This window comes from Protopterus annectens, chromosome 10.part0 (assembly GCF_019279795.1).
Source record: "Protopterus annectens isolate FY-2018-M chromosome 10.part0, PAN1.0, whole genome shotgun sequence".
Lineage (NCBI taxonomy): Eukaryota > Metazoa > Chordata > Ceratodontiformes > Protopteridae > Protopterus > Protopterus annectens.
In genome coordinates, this window is record NC_056744.1 from 1,784,172,926 (window position 1) to 1,784,190,496 (window position 17,571).

The 17,571-nt window shown below is 39.8% G+C and overlaps 1 protein-coding gene across 4 annotated transcripts in view; it reads right to left on the minus strand.

The window, feature by feature from the left end:
- The window catches only part of LOC122814020, a 146,215-nt gene that overhangs the window by 87,227 nt on the left and 41,417 nt on the right, over positions 1-17,571 (minus strand). For 2 of the 4 annotated variants that reach the window (XM_044086599.1, XM_044086601.1), the window contains exon 4: positions 6,168-6,377. The exons of 1 other annotated variant lie outside the window; for it this stretch is intronic. In XM_044086599.1, the coding sequence (XP_043942534.1) occupies positions 6,168-6,377 (210 nt within the window). The remainder of the gene's footprint in view (positions 1-6,167; positions 6,378-17,571) is intronic. One more of the 4 variants, XM_044086602.1, reaches the window with a different exon arrangement.

Below are 17,571 nucleotides of genomic sequence, written 5' to 3' on the forward strand. Positions count from 1 at the left end.
GGAATGTAGGATACCACTCACACATGTTTAAAAACAGAACAATGAAAATGATGTAAAGGTATAGGACATTATTAAGGAGGCAGTGTAAAATCTGTAGACACAAGGGAATTTAGGTTTGCTTCTGGAAAAGGGAGATTAAGATGCGTGTCCCTTTTCTTTAACTTATTGGTGCCAAGTAGTATGTTGGTCATGTAGTGAGGTTTTCTGTGTACTAGACAGCTTCAAAAATAACGCGTCATGAGTGGGGATTCAGAAGTGAAGGGGTAAATAAATCTAGAAAAACAGAGGCATACATCCAAAAATAATGATATTGTGCGCAGGGGTAAATCAATCCTGAAAAAAGGAACAGTTGAGAGGTCAGAAGGGAACAGGATGAGAGAATGACCTGTACTTGGCAGTTTCAGTTTGGAGAGGAGGTTCTAATTCAGAACAGTCACATGGGTAGACTGTACAACCCCACCCACCAATGTGTTGTACTGGTCCAACGCTGGAATGAGAAATGCAGTGTCACAGAATGCTGGGCTGAGATGCACTCTTGAGTAGCGGGATATTTTTTTTTTTAATGCAACGTTAACTTAGAGAGACGATTTTCTCATTTCCTCATTCTGAAAAAAATCATAGCAAATTGTAAAATACATTACAGTGCAGTAATTAACCTGACATCTACCAAGGATCTGAACTAGAAGATCTGGGGGCTTTGACTTCCCTCCTTGTTGCAAGTCCCTTTTAAGGGAGTTTAGTCGGAGAACTTCCTATTACCCACAGGGGACTGCACATGTGAGGAGCAGCTTCACAATATGCAAGATAAAAGTTGAAAAAAAAAAGAAAGAAAAATACTTTTACAGGAGGGCAAGCTTCTGTTTCAGAAAATGTAATATGGCAAATGGGAGATTTAGACAAATAAGTGAGATTAATCTTGGAGAACAGGACAGCAAAAGGCTGAAGGAACTTTGAAGACTGGTTAAAGGGGGGTAATCTGGGGAGGAAAGGAAATAGGTTAAAAAGAGATGCAAAGTCAACAAAAAACAAATCTGATTCCTAAGTATGTGAAGTTATCTGCCAAGGAACACAGAGAAACAAACTATACAATAGAAGGAGGAAGCTACTACATGATGGAGCAAAATCCCAAAAAGGAAAGGCATCTCTGATCAGTATTAGCAAAAAACTACGGGCATTCATAAAATCATCAAAGGCCAGCTTCGAGAGAAAAAACTGCACAGGACACCAAGGATAAATCGCAAAGCTTTCTTTAGTTATGTTAGGAACCTGGGTGAGAATTCCCAGATATGCTCAGAATTAGTCCAAAATGACAAAAAATACACCGAACCCACAGACACTGCCAACATCCTAGCTGACAGGTTCAGCGCAAACTCCCCCCCCCCACACCAAAAGGGCAAATATCTATCCCAGCAGAGTGCTGCCCCCTGACATCTCAGATGCTCAGGTAAGAGCCGCCCTCTCCAAAGCAAAAAAACACAGCATCAATGGGACCAGACGGTGTCCCGGGCTGCTTCCTACATGAACTCTAAGAAGAGCTAAACCCAAACATAAAACTACTGTTCAATCTCAGCCTTACTACAGGATATGTACCCAAAGAGTGGCGTACAGCAACAATGGTCCCTCTCCACAAAGGTGGTGCCTCAACGGATCCTGGAAACTATCGCCCCATAAGCCTGACTAGCTTGGTCTGCAAAGCTATGGAAAGGATCATCATGGACCTCATAAATAAAGATATTGGGGACCTACAGACACTGGATCCTACCCAGTTCAGCTTTGTTAAGGGCAGATCCTGCCTCTAAAACCTGGTCGATTTCATTGAAACAGTCACCAAGGCCACTGATGAGGGGAAGGTGGTCAACACAGCCTACCTGGACCTCGCAAAAGCCTTAGATACAATACCCCACTCGGGCATTATAGATAAGCTCACCAGCTTAAATATAAACCCCTATGTCACTAGATGGGTTGCAAACTGGCTCAAGGGCAGAACCCACATGTTTAGAATTGCTGGAGCCATGTCAGACTCCAAACCAGTTACAAGTGGCATCCAACAAGGCTCAGTCCTGGGACCTCTCTTGTTCGGTATACATTTCTCGGAGGTACAGGCCAACACGCAAGGACTGTGGCTGGCCAAGTTCGCAGATGACTGCAAACTAGGCACCATAATCGAGACTCCAGCTAACACAAGCATCCTACAAAAGGGCCTCACAGAAACAGACAACTGGTGCCAGATCCATGGCCTCAAGCTAAACGCCAAAAAGTGTATAGTCATCCCCTTTGGCAAAAACAAAAGTGCCCACAAATTACCACATAAGTGGTAATCCATTAAGTACGGAAAAAGTAATTGGGGACCCAAGTTGATAGCAATCTCTCATTTGAAAACTACGTGGCCAAAGTGGTTAGAAAAACATTTTATATAGCCCACCTAATCATGAAGGGATTCACATCTAGATCAGGGGAGGTCATCGTGCCTCTTTACTCATCCCTCATCAGGCCCATAATTGAGTACAATGCCGCTTTTGGGATATACCTTACCAGACACCTGCAGCAACTGGAAAGACCCCAAAAGTACCTCACCAAGAGGATCAAAGGGCTCAAACAGATGCCATATGCTGCCCGGTTAAAGAAACTCCAGCTCTACTCAGTGGCATACCGCCTGCTCAGAGGCGATCTGTGCCTGACATATAAAGCCATGTCCAACCCGGAATTAATGGACATGCTGCACCTCAGAAAATCAAAATCCCATCTAGCTACGCACTCGAGAGACTTGAACCTCAGCACTGAAATAAATAGGACATGCTGGAGGGATAAGATTCATAACCCAGAGGCTCCCTTCACTCTGGAATAAAATCCCAGTCCAGGTTAGGCAGAGTCCTTCATTGACTCTCTCTTCAAGAGGAATCTTTATGAGTGGATGGGAGATAGTAGGTTTACCCCGGGTATCACTTCTGTACTAACCTCGAAAAAGGGCATAGCAAAATTAATTTAAAATGGGTGGCGAAAGCCAAACACACTCTGGCTAGGCTTATAAACGCCCTAGGGCAGATAGCCTAGTATGAACCTAAGAACGGGTGAGTAAGGGGATACGTGAAGGAAAGAAAAACTGATGGAAAAGCATGGACAGTATGAACCTAAGAACGGGTGAGTAAGGGGATACGTGAAGGAAAGAAAAACTGATGGAAAAGCATGGACAGATGCAGAGTAAAGCACAGCAGCACACATTAAATCAAGAAAAAATAGGTACTGTAGGGAAGCGGGGGTAGGAAAAGCAAGGAGCAGGGAAAAACGTTAATGTGGGGATACTCAACAGACAGGAAAATACTTGCAGATGTGAATAGAACAGGTGTCGAAGTACAGAAAAAAACATTATAGGGCATAAGAGAGAATATGGAGTATCACTAAGGATATAAATACCAGCTACCAGAATGTTCATAAAAATACTTGCACAACTAGTTAACAGATCTGAAGAAAGTGGTTGTGTTACCAATTTGCAAGAGTAAAGAACGAATGAAAAGCAGTTGGAGCCTCTTAGATTAACCCAAATTAGTTATATTATTTGGCCACTTTGGAGATGGAAAAGCATAACCCTATAGATGTAACAGCTCTACGGCCTAGAGGGCTAATACCCTAAACTACAGCCAAAGAGACCTGAATTAAGTAGCAAGTCAGGGATGTGACAGATCTAGCACAGCAGAATGGCCTATTGTTACAAGGACAGGATGGTTTGAGGCTAGCTCATTGATGCCCCAGGGCAAGTGGAATCCCACCTAAAGCAGCAAATCAACTGTAAAGAGGACATGAGCAACAGTATCTTAAGCCAGCGACTGTAGCCCTTGTGGCCACACACAGTTATGCGCATGCATGGGGGGCTAAGGGGTGCCGATACAAGGGGGAGTCTGAGCAGTGCACGTCCATGGGGGAAGGGTTCCGAGGAACAAATGTGGCCCTCAGTGATGCAGGTACTCACATCACCACCAAGGGTCATAATGTCATTTGCCAGGATGCTGGTGAAGGCAAAAGCAATCTTTAATGGCTGCCTGAATACTGACTTCTTAAGGCGAGTATACAGTACATGCTTCATACAAGGGGAAACAAATGGACTAAGCCCGACAGAAAGGGGTTTGATAGTCAGCAAACACGGAGGCAAAAAAATAATCCAGTGGATGTAACATGAGCTCACACCAGAGGCTATTTGCAAAGACACTGTTGCAGGAGTGGGCAGCAAGTAATGTAAATGGGAAAGTGGAGAGATAAAAGGTGTACATAAGGTCATGATGCACAAGGAATTTGAGCAAGAAACTTGCATCTGGCATTCTACAGGGTCAGTCTCGAGTCCAGTTGTAGTCAATATTTATCTCTGATCTCAGTGAACTAAAAACCGGATTAATCTTTTTTGCACATGGCACCAAAGCTGGACAGAAATACTGACAGCTGAAAGCATTAAAAGGGGCATTACAGACTGGAAACATGACCCAAGGTGAAGCTGTCTACCTTTAATCTATTCAAGTGTCTGGTGCTTTATTTTACTAACAACAACCAATCATCAATATATGTAAATGGAGGAGTTCTGTATAACACAGAAGAAAAGAAACATGGGGATGCCATTACAGAAACCCACAACATCAAGCACAATGCAAAAAGAAAATGTCTAAAGTAAATCTGGATGAATTTCTAAGAGGTGGAATCCAGGGACACAAAGCTGGTAATGCTCCTTTGTCCAGCACTGTTTGGGTCACAGCAAAAAAGCAAGCACAATTCTTGAGACCTCACAAGTAAGAGAAGCCAAACTGTTAAGATATCATGAACAAATGAGAGTACAGGATATAAAGAGAACATGGGAGCCAAATAATATTTGATTTGAAAAACAGGATAGACTGAAAGGACACAGTATAGCTTTACAAAGTTGAGAGAGTGCGTGACAGAATTTCACTAGAAGGAAAAGACAGTACAGGTACAGAATGCATACAAGGGAAACCAAATGAATATAAATGACCGTGATAACAATAAGACTAACTGACAGAGTGGGGGATAAATTAAACTATTTATCATGATGGGTAGCAAAAGTTAGGAAAGCTGAATCTTTTAAAACATCTTTGAGGAAATTAGAGAGGCATACAACCCTAGGCTAAATATGGAAAACTATGCACTGCTCAGGAGGCCAGTGAAGTACAGGATACTGCTGGTCGATAAAGTGGAGACTGGAATAGAATTATGAAACCTTGTACACTTTACTAGATGCAGTGAGTGTAAGCCAAAAAGGGGTTTCAGGAATGCCTGGTCAAGGGGACGGTGGAGAGTTAGAGAGGGACAGCTGCAAAGAAGCTAGCCATCTCACACTGACAAGACTCAACAGGTCACAGGTTTCCTTCTTTTAGGGTCTCTGTAGGCTTAGAAGTACCCAGTAGCATCAGGGCTGTCAAAATGGTGTCCGATTCAGCTGGCATTTAATCTAGCAGCATAATATGATACATAAAACAAGACCGACTTTCTCATAATGTCTTTTCATTATAACAAGCCACTAAATTCCAAACATACAACAAATAGAAAGCAGGAGGAGGGTCCTTTGCAGCTGAAAAGGCTTGTGGAAGAAGGAAGATACCGAGACAAGCACCGCATGTGTAGAATTAGGCAACAGGGCTTGCTGCATGGTACTGAAAGCTAGACAAACTTTGGCGCACAGACACAGGATATGGATCAATTATGCACCCCTCCCCTCAGGATTTGGACAACATACAAAGGCTACTTTGCCTGTGTATTGTTATTCTGCTAACTACAGGATAAAATGCACAGCCTACCTAACAAACAGTTAATTTTCCCCAATTATCCACCACTCCACCTGTGAAATAATGCATTCTCGCATCCACATCATGAACAGCAATGTTTTTGAAGGAATGTTAGCAGACGCTGCTAACAGGGGAAGCAATGCCAGCAGATGCAGCTAACAGAGGATGCAATGCCAGCAGATGCAGCTAACAGAGGATGCAATGCCAGCAGATGCAGCTAACAGAGGATGCAATGCCAGCAGATGCAGCTAACAGAGGATGCAATGCCAGCAGATGCAGCTAACAGAAGGAGGCATAACAAAGACCTTGTACATCAATTCTGAAAAAATATATCCTAATTAAAGATACAAACAGCCTTTCACAATAACCTTGTCATTTGTAATGTACCTTCTTCCTTGCCAGCATTCTCTTTGGGGAACGTCTCCTGTCCTACTTCCTTTTCTTCCTCTTGAACATCACCATCAGAGAGGAATTTCTTTCCAGTTTCCTCTTCAGCATCATTTGTGGAGGACATTCCATTTCTGCTGTGTTCTTCACCATAATCCAAGGATGTCGCCTCTTCTTTTATGTCTAAAACAAATATCCTTTTGGAACCTGCTGACATTAAACAAACATGGAATTAAACCAGATTCCAGGAAAAAAAAAAAAGCTACTAAAAACAGTGCAACGTGCAGGGGAAACCAACAGGTGACAATCTTGCAAGGATGCAAAAAGCTGCTTCTGACATACAACACTGCATGGACTGGAGCACAAAGAATGCTGCAGTGCGTTAAAAGATGCAAAACATGGCAGGCCTGCGGGTACATGGACTCTGCTGACAGTAATGCTGGTAGTAACAAGGGTTTGAGAAATGGACCCTTACACCAAACGACTAGTGGGGAGAGATTAGACATCAGGAGAGAAGATTCCAACAAAATCAGAGAACTCCTCTGAAAACCTCCAGCATGGAAGTGTGCATCTGTGTCAAAAATGTGTGCATCAGAAAATGGGGAGAACACCTGTGGTCCTCCAAAGTGGCATCAATCATTGGGTGGGGGGAAACGAGCATTAAGGACACGCAACTAAACCACAGTACATCTGTCAGACAGCAGAAGGATATAATAAACCTACAGTCTCCTTTTTAATTAAATTCAAGTTTTCCAATCCATCCCTACCTTCCTCTTCTGTCCATCAGTCCCATAGCCTTTTAAATGATTCATCGGAGTCTATCTTCACTACTCACTTTCACTTAAATTGTAATTTCTATGGGTCTACAACCCTCACTGCAAAAAAAAAAAAAAAAAAAAAAAAACACTTTCAATGGTCCAATGAGCATTTAGTCCCTACAGTTGGCTCCAGTCTCCTCTGTCCTTCCTGTCTAGGATGACCCCTTCACACTTCCATGATATGGTCTTGTGTCTCCATATCATGGCCCCCACCCATTTCTTCTGTATCCTACACAGAACAGCTTTAAACTCTTAAGCTCTAGTTGGTCATGTTCCTCCAACATCTGATGATTTCATGGATCTTTTTGGTAGCTCTCCTTTGCGCTCCTTCTAGCAACCTAATATAGTCCCCCCAAACTGTACATAAGCACTAAACATGGCCTGAACAAGGGTCAGTACAGAAACAGCATACTGGCTTATGGTGTCTATTCGCTGATATTATAGCCCTAACATGTGGTCCGTCCATCCGTCAGTGTCTGTTGCTACCCCTAACCTCTCAGACAGCTCTTCCTAGCTTTGCATACATTTATTTATTTTACATTTGTTTACAGGCAAAGTCCGACTGGACACCAGTCCATTTTTAGCAGAGGCCCAGGGAGATAAGTAAAAAAGAAAAAATAATACAATATAATAGAACTCAATTAATACTCACATTTATGGAAACAATAACAAAGAACAGCACTCCTTTATGGAAACAACAATGAAGAACAACACTCACATTTAGTAAAGAAGACAAGTTACAATAGAATGAGGAAAGAGAATGAGATGTATAGTAGAGCAGCAGTAAATATGACAGATGTAGTCAGATATAGCCAGGATAACAAGAACAGAGCCAGTTTTTCCATAAAGTGAGATTTTGGGAGCCTTTTAAACTGAGCCAAACAGCAGTCAGGGGAAATATTGGCTGGAAGCTTGTTCAACACTTTACTAAGAGGAGCGTGTCACCAGCTGAGTTAACTTTGGTGGCTTTTAACACCACTTTGTTACTAGAAAGTAAGGGCTTGATAGTGGTATATGGTTGTATTATATTGTTGAGAGCAGGAATTTTATCTGGCTGGTGTAGGATCTTGTGGGCAAGAATAATTTAGTTATGATGCAACAACTGAGGAAATTCAAGCCAGTTTAAGTGCAGTGATGTGACTATGTGAGGCATTAGTAGCATTTGGCATTATTACTGTAGCAAGATTCAAGTTTGATAAGGTCAGTTTTATGGAGGTTGGTTAGTATTGGGGAGGCATATAGGAGAGCTGACAGAAGGTGTGCACAGGTGAAAGTAGCTTTTGTGGAGTTAGGCAGAACTGATCGTTTCTGTACAGACCACCTATTTTCTTGTGAGCCTTAATAGTTTGGGCAATGTGGATGTGATTGTCATTTGTTTCCTGCCTTTTTGCCCTAAATGTTCCACTCCAAGCTCATAAATCACACCAAGATTGCATGGCCCAAGTCCAGTATTTTTCTTTTATCTACCATAAACCTTGGCTGCCACCTTTCTGCCTACTTTGTCAGCCTTTCCAAATTCTTCCTAGGACACAGATGGTGCTGCTATCTAGCTCCCCAGATACGTCTGCAACTAACAGTGGGAAATGCATTTACAATCTGGGCATTCATTTGATGTTTGGGTCGTGATGTGAAGTGGAATGACACACTCATTTATTTATCCTTTGTTAAGTTAGTCCCACTAAGTCAGTAGCCTCTTTTTAGGGGTGACTCAAGGTACTTTATATACTACTAGGAAAAATTTGGCCAGGGCATTGTGGAACTTCCCCTACTCCATTTGCATATGGGGAAGACATTTGTGGTTACACTACCTGCTTCCGTTCCGAGTGCAGAGGAGGCTTCATGAAGGAGGGAGATGAAATAGTGTGTTTTGCAGTCAGCGATGACAGTATTGCAAAGAGAAGAGAATCCTCTAAAATCAGAGGACATAATTGCTGTTTCTATGTTGGAGATTCAGGCTGACGAGTTACAGACAGACAAAGGAATTGGAAGCTAGTTGAGCTTTCTCAAGAGTTTTATGGATGGAGAAGTTAAAACTGTAGTGTCTGTGATGAATTCAGATGACATTTTTCAAGAAAGTCTCTTTAAGGATGAAGCTATCACAGAGGAATGTGTCGTTACAACCCTCCAGTCTGGGTGGTTGCAGAATGATTTGTTATGGACTTTAAGTAAACCTGAAAGTAGCAAAGACATTTTTGGGGGGGGATTTAATGGAGAAGATACAAGAGGAGGATGCTAAGCAAGCAGAAGAGCCTGATGCTAACAATAAATTGTACGAAGAGATGGTGAAGGTCGGCAGACAAAAAAAATACAAAAAGTTAAGACTTTTTACTGTTCGAATTTAAAAGAAATAAGACAGTGTGTTAGACAGACATAATAAATGGGACAGAGTAATTACACCCTTAGGACTAGACAGATAATGGAAAAATTCTTAGGGGAATAAGAGACAAAGAAAGACTGTGCACCTTGGAATTTATTCCTGTTGAAGACATTTTAGAGAGAGACTAACAAAAAGAACTGAAGTAGAAAGAAAGACTTTAAAAAGGCATTTACGGAATTTATGTAAAGCTGTATTAGATATTTCAAAGGTTTATGATGATAGAGGATTGTAGACTGGGGTGCAGGATTGTCATGTTGTTTTGAAAACTGAAAATTAAAGTATTGTGCATATGCTAAGTATTATAAATGTAGAAGGAAATAAAGGCATGGTGAACTATTGGGGGAAACCTAAAACATGTCTGTATGTGGAAAACTGATCATTTGATCAAATGTTATGTGGAAAGATAGGACGTGATATAGGTAACTATGAATTAATGTGTTATTTAAATAAAACAGGACATTTAGGTGTGGAATGTGGAAAAATTTAAGTGAAACAGAAATACTGGTAGAACAGAGTCGAGAGAAAGAGTTTATAGACGTAAAAATAGAAATAGTAGACTTCCGTAGAGATTGGGAAGAAACAAATATTCTAGAAAGAAAACAAGAATCACAAAAACTAAGAAGTGAAGGATTCAACATGAAGAGGAGACAGGACCTAGTGAGACTGAAGTTATATAATGGAATTTAGTTAAACAAAAAGAAACTACTGGTAAAAGAGCTTGAGAAAGGAAAAGTACAGGACATACTGAAGAAAAAAGAAAGGGAGATCAGGAGTATAATACTATTGTGTGCAAAATTATCTGTAAATGTAATAAAGAATTTAAGAAGAGTAAGTGTTCTCAAATGGTGTAAAAAGCAGAAAAGTGATATTACAGTATTGGAAGAGGTTAGCTTTCTAATGGACGGAGAGAGATTGCAACGAAGTGTGGTGAGGAAAAGGTCATTTAAAATTAAAGGAAGGAAACTTATTCAGAAAAAGTTATTTTATAAAATAAGATGACAAATAATGGATATCACGTTTGTTATAATGGGTAGAATAATTCTTGAAATAAGGTGTAAAGATCAGATTGAGAATTATAGCAATTTATGCTTATGTGACAAAATCAGAAAGAGATGTGTTCAAAAATATAATCCAATATGTGGCTATACATATGGAAATAATTTCAGTAGGAGACATTACTGGTTATATAAGATTGCAGAAAAAAGTATAGGACGTTGAAAAAGTGTTATCATAAAATATGGGCAATTGCGTATCTGGAAGAATAGTACAAGGGAGGAACATAAAACTGAAATAGATTACTTCTTGACTTCAGTAGGGTTGCTAAATGTATAAAAAGATGTTGCGATGACAAGCTCTCAGACCATAGAGCAATTTGGATAGTGTTAAAAGGAAATACTATAATAGAAAAAGGAATAAAAAGAACCAATGAAGTAAAATGGAATGACAAATGACAAGATCACGTGGGAATGACAGATTTAACTGGTCAGAATGGAGGTTGTGTTTTAAAAAAGAAACAGAGGTCATAAGATGGGAACAAAGTAAAAGGAAGGGAGAAAAACAGAATACAAAAAGTTAAGTACGGAAGCGTTTGATACTTTAGGAAAAAAATGAGGAAAGTTTCTTTATTAAAGAACAGCTGCATAACTTGAACAACAAATAAAACATTTACTGTATAAGCAAAGATGCTTTCTGCAAGGAAAAAAGAAACTGCTCAAATTTGAGCAAAGTTAAAGAAAATAATACAATTATGAAATAAATGAATGATACTTTAGGTATAATACACAAGATAAAATTATGGAACTAGTAGAAAAACATTAAGAGTATCTTTTAAAGGACAAAATACAAACTAATATTAAATGGAAAATAGCTTAGGATAATGAGGAATTAGAAAGGGAAATTATGGTGGAAGAATTAGAAAATGTATTTAAATTGGCCAATTTGGAATCTGTCGCAGGTCCAAATGGAACAGAATATGGGATGTATAAAAATAGGACTATAATGCGCAAAAAAAAAAAAAGTTTTGTAGAGCTTGTAAAGGGATTTCAACACAGAATTGTGTGGTGGAATAATCAAATGTATATGGAAAGGGTGACAAATTTGAGATACAGAATTAGAGGCTGTTTAACATGGATTAATATTTTACAAAAAAAAGAATGGAAGAAAAATAAGACTGAATGAAAATATATATGGTATAAAAGGAAAAAAGGGTACAAGAAATATCGGCAATTAGAACATTTGTAGATATTTTATATAGACATGTTCAAGTGAAAATTATGGTTTATGATTTAAGTAAAGTCTGATTCAATTCAGCACAATATTTCATGGGAAATATTTGATTAATATAAGAAACAAAATACGAAATGTCTTTATTACAACATATAACTTAAATATAGTTATGGCATTAGTAAATTCATAGTTTAGTAAAGAAATTCAGCTAGAAAAGGGCATCAGGAAGGCATGTCCATTAAGTAGTAGAATATGTTTTATTAATGAATGGGATTTCTGTTAATTGAGAAATGTGGGATACGAGTTGTATATCTAATGAAGGGATAAGTCTGCCGATTATGTTGACATGCAGATATTATTCATGTTTAAAAAATAGTAAAGGAATGACTGAAGTGCTAAATTATTTACATGATTACTTACAAGTGATGGGATATAAATAAAGAGAAGAGTTGAATATTGGACTTTGAAGGGATACTAGGAGGTGTTAAATTGAAATACAGATGTACTAAGAATAAGTTTTGGAAAACAAGAAACTACAGAATTGGTTTGGAAAGAAAATGAAAAAGACTTGCGTTTTAAAAAACATTTAGATCATCTTTTAAGGAAAAAAAAATTATACATATATATATATATATATATATATATATATATATATATATATATATATATATATATATATATATATATATATACATATACATACACATACACACACACACACACACACACACACACACACACGAGATTAATTTGATACTACCTGCAAGCATTGCATTGCATATTTAGCAAGTGTTGTCAGTATTCCATTTTTTCCCCTTTATTTGGGTATCTAGATTAAACAAGCAAAAAGAGGGGTTATACGTAAAAGGGAAGAAAGAGGCTTAAGATTGATAAATCCAATACTGTACGCAGCATCTTTACATTTTTATAAAATATTAAAATGTTTAAAAGATAATGCTGACTCATTATTAACATGGATATTAAGATGTAATTATAAAGTAGAATGGATGCATTTTTTTGAACTTTAAAATAAAGTCTGGCTTAATAATGAAATAAACAATTGGTATAAATTATTGTGGAAAATAAAAAGTAATAAGATGGAAAATAAGAGGAAACAATGGTATAACATTATGGAAAATTATTGTTGCATATATCCATGGAAAGAAATGTGTAAAGATAAAGAGGACAGTTCAATCAAGAATGGGGTGCCTTCTATGTGGAATCTGCATATGTACTCTCTACGTTCATATGGGTTTCTTTCAGCTGCTCTGGTTTCCTGACATGCACCTGCAGCATTTCTCCCTGGGCATCTGCTGAAAATGGGCTCTGTCCCAGATGGACTTGCCCAGTAAACAAATGTTAAATAAATAAAAATAATAAGAAAGGTAAATATGGACATGATCAAATATGGTTTATTATAAGAACAGAAGTAAAGTATATTGAAATAGCATAATGGTACCTCACCTGTGTGCCCTGTTCACTCACAGCCTCACCTCAGGCTTTGTCCCTACCAAATGGTGTACTGCTACAGTCATCCCTCTCCACAAAGAGGGAGCGACTACAGACCCCAGGAACTATCGCCCCATTAGCCTGACAAGTCTGATATGTAAAGCTATGGAACGCAATCATTGTGGACCTAATAAACAAGGATACAGGGAATCTCCAAACTCTGGATCCTACACAGTTGAGTTTTGACACGGGTAGATCATGCCTGCTCAACTTGGTTGACTTCTTTGAGTCAGTCACCAGAGCTGTGGATGAAGGTAAGGTGGTTCATACAGCCTACCCTGATCTGGCCAAGGCCTGTGATACCATTCCCCACTCAGGAATCATAGAAAAACTTACTAAGCTAGGCATTAACTCCTATATCACTAGGTGGATTGCAAACTGGCTCACAGATGGAGTCAGCTACTTTCACACTGTGGCTTCTAAGTCAGACTGTTGACCAGTCACATGTGGAGTCACACTGGGTTCGGTCCTGGGTCCTCTCCTAAGTCCAGGCCAACACGAAGGGACTGGCTGATAAAAGTTCGCAGATGACTGCAAGTTGGGAGCTATTATTAACTCCCCAAATGATGCGGACATCCTACAGAAAGGCCTCAATGACACCGACTGTTGTCAGAACCATGGCCTTAAGCTCAATGCCAAAAAATGCATCTTCATCCCCTTTTGGGAAAAACCCAGTTCCCTTGAATTACCACATTGATGGTAGTCCACTGAACACAGAAGGCATTATAAGAGATCTGGGAACACAGGTTGACAGCAACCTCTCTTTTGACCACCACGTTGCCACTGTGGTCAGAAAGTCCTATGTGGCACAGCTCATTACTAAGGGTTTTGTATCCAGGAAGAAAGAGGTCAGTCTCCTTCTACTCTTCCCTCATTTGGCCAATCGTGTACAACGCCCCATTTGGCATGTACCTCACTAGACACCTGCAACAACTGGAGAGGCCGCAAAAGTACCTCACAAAGAAAATCCTAGGCCTTAAACACTTGTCCTGTATGGACAAACAAACTATTCTCAGTCTCATATCGCCTACTTGGAGGCGATCTCTGCTTGACTTACAAAGCCATGTCTGACCCAGCTCTGTTAGAAATACTACATGTAAAGAAATCCCAATCCCTCCGCACCACATGCTCCAGAGACCTCAACCTCATTCCCACAATCAAACAGAACATGCTGGAGGGACAGGTTCATAACCCAGAGACTGCCCATAATATGGAATAGACTTCCCATACATGTCATGCAGAGCATCTCACTGGTCCACTTCATGGCTCTACTCGACAGAGGCACTAGGAACTAAGGTTGGGTGGCACGATGCCAAAGTAGTCCTACCGGTTAAGCTTGTAAAGGCTCCAGGGCCATTAGCCTAGTACACACCTATGAAAGGATAGCCAAGAAAATGTTTTGTATTTCATGGTTGATCTGGAATCAGAGTGTGAAACAAATTATGTTGCTGTGGAATTAGAGTGGGGTTCGCATAATATGAATCTTTAATGGATAAAAATTTAATGTCAAGTTTCTTTTTTTGTAAAAATACAGCATTTATACTGCAAATACGGTAAATTGTACATGATGCATATGTATGTAATGCAAATGAGAATTGTTTTTTTAAATAAAAGTGCCATACTTTTTCGATAGGTGCCATGGGATCTTTTTCATCCACGTAACCTACAGCCAACTCAGAGATGGGACCTCTAGGAGTGTAACACCCCCCCTTACGGTACACTTCAGTGTTAGCAATCAATCTGCCTGGTGTGGGAACAGAACTCTCAGCCTTCTGCATCAAAGGCGAGTGTGCTACCTACTGCGCCACTGACCTTTCTCAACTGGTATGCTGTAACTGAGAAGAGCACAAAATTTGAGGTCACCTGACATGCACCAGCTTCGTTCCCCTGCAGTATGTTTTACATCCATTTTTACTTTCTATGTACTGCATGAATACCTGGATCTGTAACAGTTCCCCGTGCTACAATAGTACTGCATGAATACCTAGATCCGTCTTCATTCTGTAACAGTTCCCCGTGCTACAATAGTACTGCATGAATACCTAGATCTGTCTTCATTCTGTAACAGTTCCCCGTGCTACAATAGTACTGCATGAATACCTAGATCAGTAACAGTTCCCATGCTACAATAGTACTGCATGAATACCTAGATCAGTCTTCATTCTGTAACAGTTCCCCATGCTACAATAGCACTGCATGCACACCTAGATCTGTAACAGTTCCCCGTGCTACAATAGCACTGCATGCACACCTAGATCTGTAACAGTTCCCTGTGCTACAATAGTACTGCATGAATACCTAGATCAGTCTTCATTCTGTAACAGTTCCCCATGCTACAATAGTACTGCATGAATACCTAGATCTGTAACAGTTCCCCGTGCTACAATAGTACTGCATGAATACCTAGATCCGTCTTCATTCTGTAACAGTTCCCCGTGCTACAATAGCACTGCATGCACACCTAGATCTGTAACAGTTCCCCGTGCTACAATAGCACTGCATGCACACCTAGATCTGTAACAGTTCCCCGTGCTACAATAGTACTGCATGAATACCTAGATCCGTCTTCATTCTGTTAACAGTTCCCCGTGCTACAATAGTACTGCATGAATACCTAGATCTGTCTTCATTCTGTAACAGGTCCCCGTGCTACAATAGTGCCTAATGTCATCATTCAGCTACTCTGTCAACTCGTCTCCACCTTACTACCAGTCACAAGCCCTTCACCACTATCTACTTCCACAACTGGTAATTACATTCATTCTCCTCATCCTCTCATTTCTCAGTGTTTTGGATGATGGAACAGGTAATCCTTCCCCCTCTTACAGCATCTCTATTCCACCTTCCCGTTTACTACCACATCAGCTATCTCCTGTGTCAAATCACTGGTGTCTGCATGCACCAATACATGCATCCATGCCCCCTTAGTGACCAGATTCCTTTCCTCTTCAAAACAGCTTCAAGTGTTAGCCCAAGACTAGTTTCAATGAAATGAGGTCTCTCCCGTTTCCCTTGTCAAGAATGTTGATCCCGTTTGTGGACAAGTCTAATCCACAAGCCATCGCTTTGTTCCCCTCCACTTCTACCACCCTCAGTTCTTTGGTGTGTGCTGTATCTCCATCTTTCTCCAGCTGTGCAACACTCTTCCTATAAGACCTCTCCACTATTGTGTCCCTATCCATGGCTGCCTCTCACATTTGGCTGGCTGCCCCTCCCTGCCATTTCATTCCTTCTCTCTTTCTGGTGTTAGTTACTACACAGTCACTTCTGGTTTTACCACCTTTTCATCCAAATTTTACTGCTGTCTGCACCAGCCTTTCTACCTTGGTTTGCTCCTTTCTACTTGTTCACCCTTTATGACTGCAGATCCTATTTTCTCCACACACATTCCTTCGTGCTTCCACACTTGCCTGTACTCCTCTGAAGACATCTGTCCCTGTCTTCCCATCTTCTTTTTCCTGCCCCATTCTACCTACTGACCTCATGTTACCCATATTCCTCCTCCAGTCTCCCGTTCATCTTTGTCAGAGTAACCATTCTACAACTTCCCAACACCCATATTCTTCAACAAATATCCTTCAGTCCTTCCATTCTATACAAACCCTAGCTTCCTTGGTCACCTTAAAACTCCCCCAAGCTAAACATCTGCCCTACATCAAAAGCAATGTACTAAACTCCCCCTCACACTTCTCACCCATATCACACTCCATCCATGCTGGCCTTTTCTTGGATATCTCAGTCTTTCCCTGATTTGTTATTTTTATAAATGCATCTTTATACCTACCTAGGCCTTTTAACTTCATATATTTTCCCTGGCATGCTAAGCACATGCCAGGATCACCTAATTTAATCTTAAAATGGCTTATCTTGCTTCTAATGAGCAGATAACCAGTTCACATCTACTTCTATTCAGATCCCACCCACAGACCTATACCCCACAAAAATCCTGTTCTGCCTTAACCCAATCCCAGAGATTAATAATAAAGGAAACATAAATCCTGGATTAATATGGCTTACATTTCCAAATATTATACACTAATTATAAAAGTAGAAAACAAGTCTGTATAGACTACATATTTCAAACAAGTCTGCAAACCTAAATCAATACTTAATGAACTACTGGTCTGAAAACAAACTGTGAACTGCAAATCAAAGGCTGAAAACAGTTGTAAATCACCAAACTGAAGACAAACTGGTTCTTAATCATGCACTCAGTCAGTATTTAAAAAAATCATACAACAATCTGCCCTTAAATTAAATTTTCAAACGTTCTGCCCAAATTATCTGTCATGAATAAAGTCTGCAGTCAACACATCTAAGTCACTTGGAAGAAAAAAGTGGAGAAATGAACAAATATTTAATTAAATGGATAGGGTTTATAGAAATGGTGATGACAAAATAATACCACTTATTATTTCCAAAAATGAGAGAGACAGAAATTAGTCAATACAAGAGATAAGGGAGCTGATAAAAA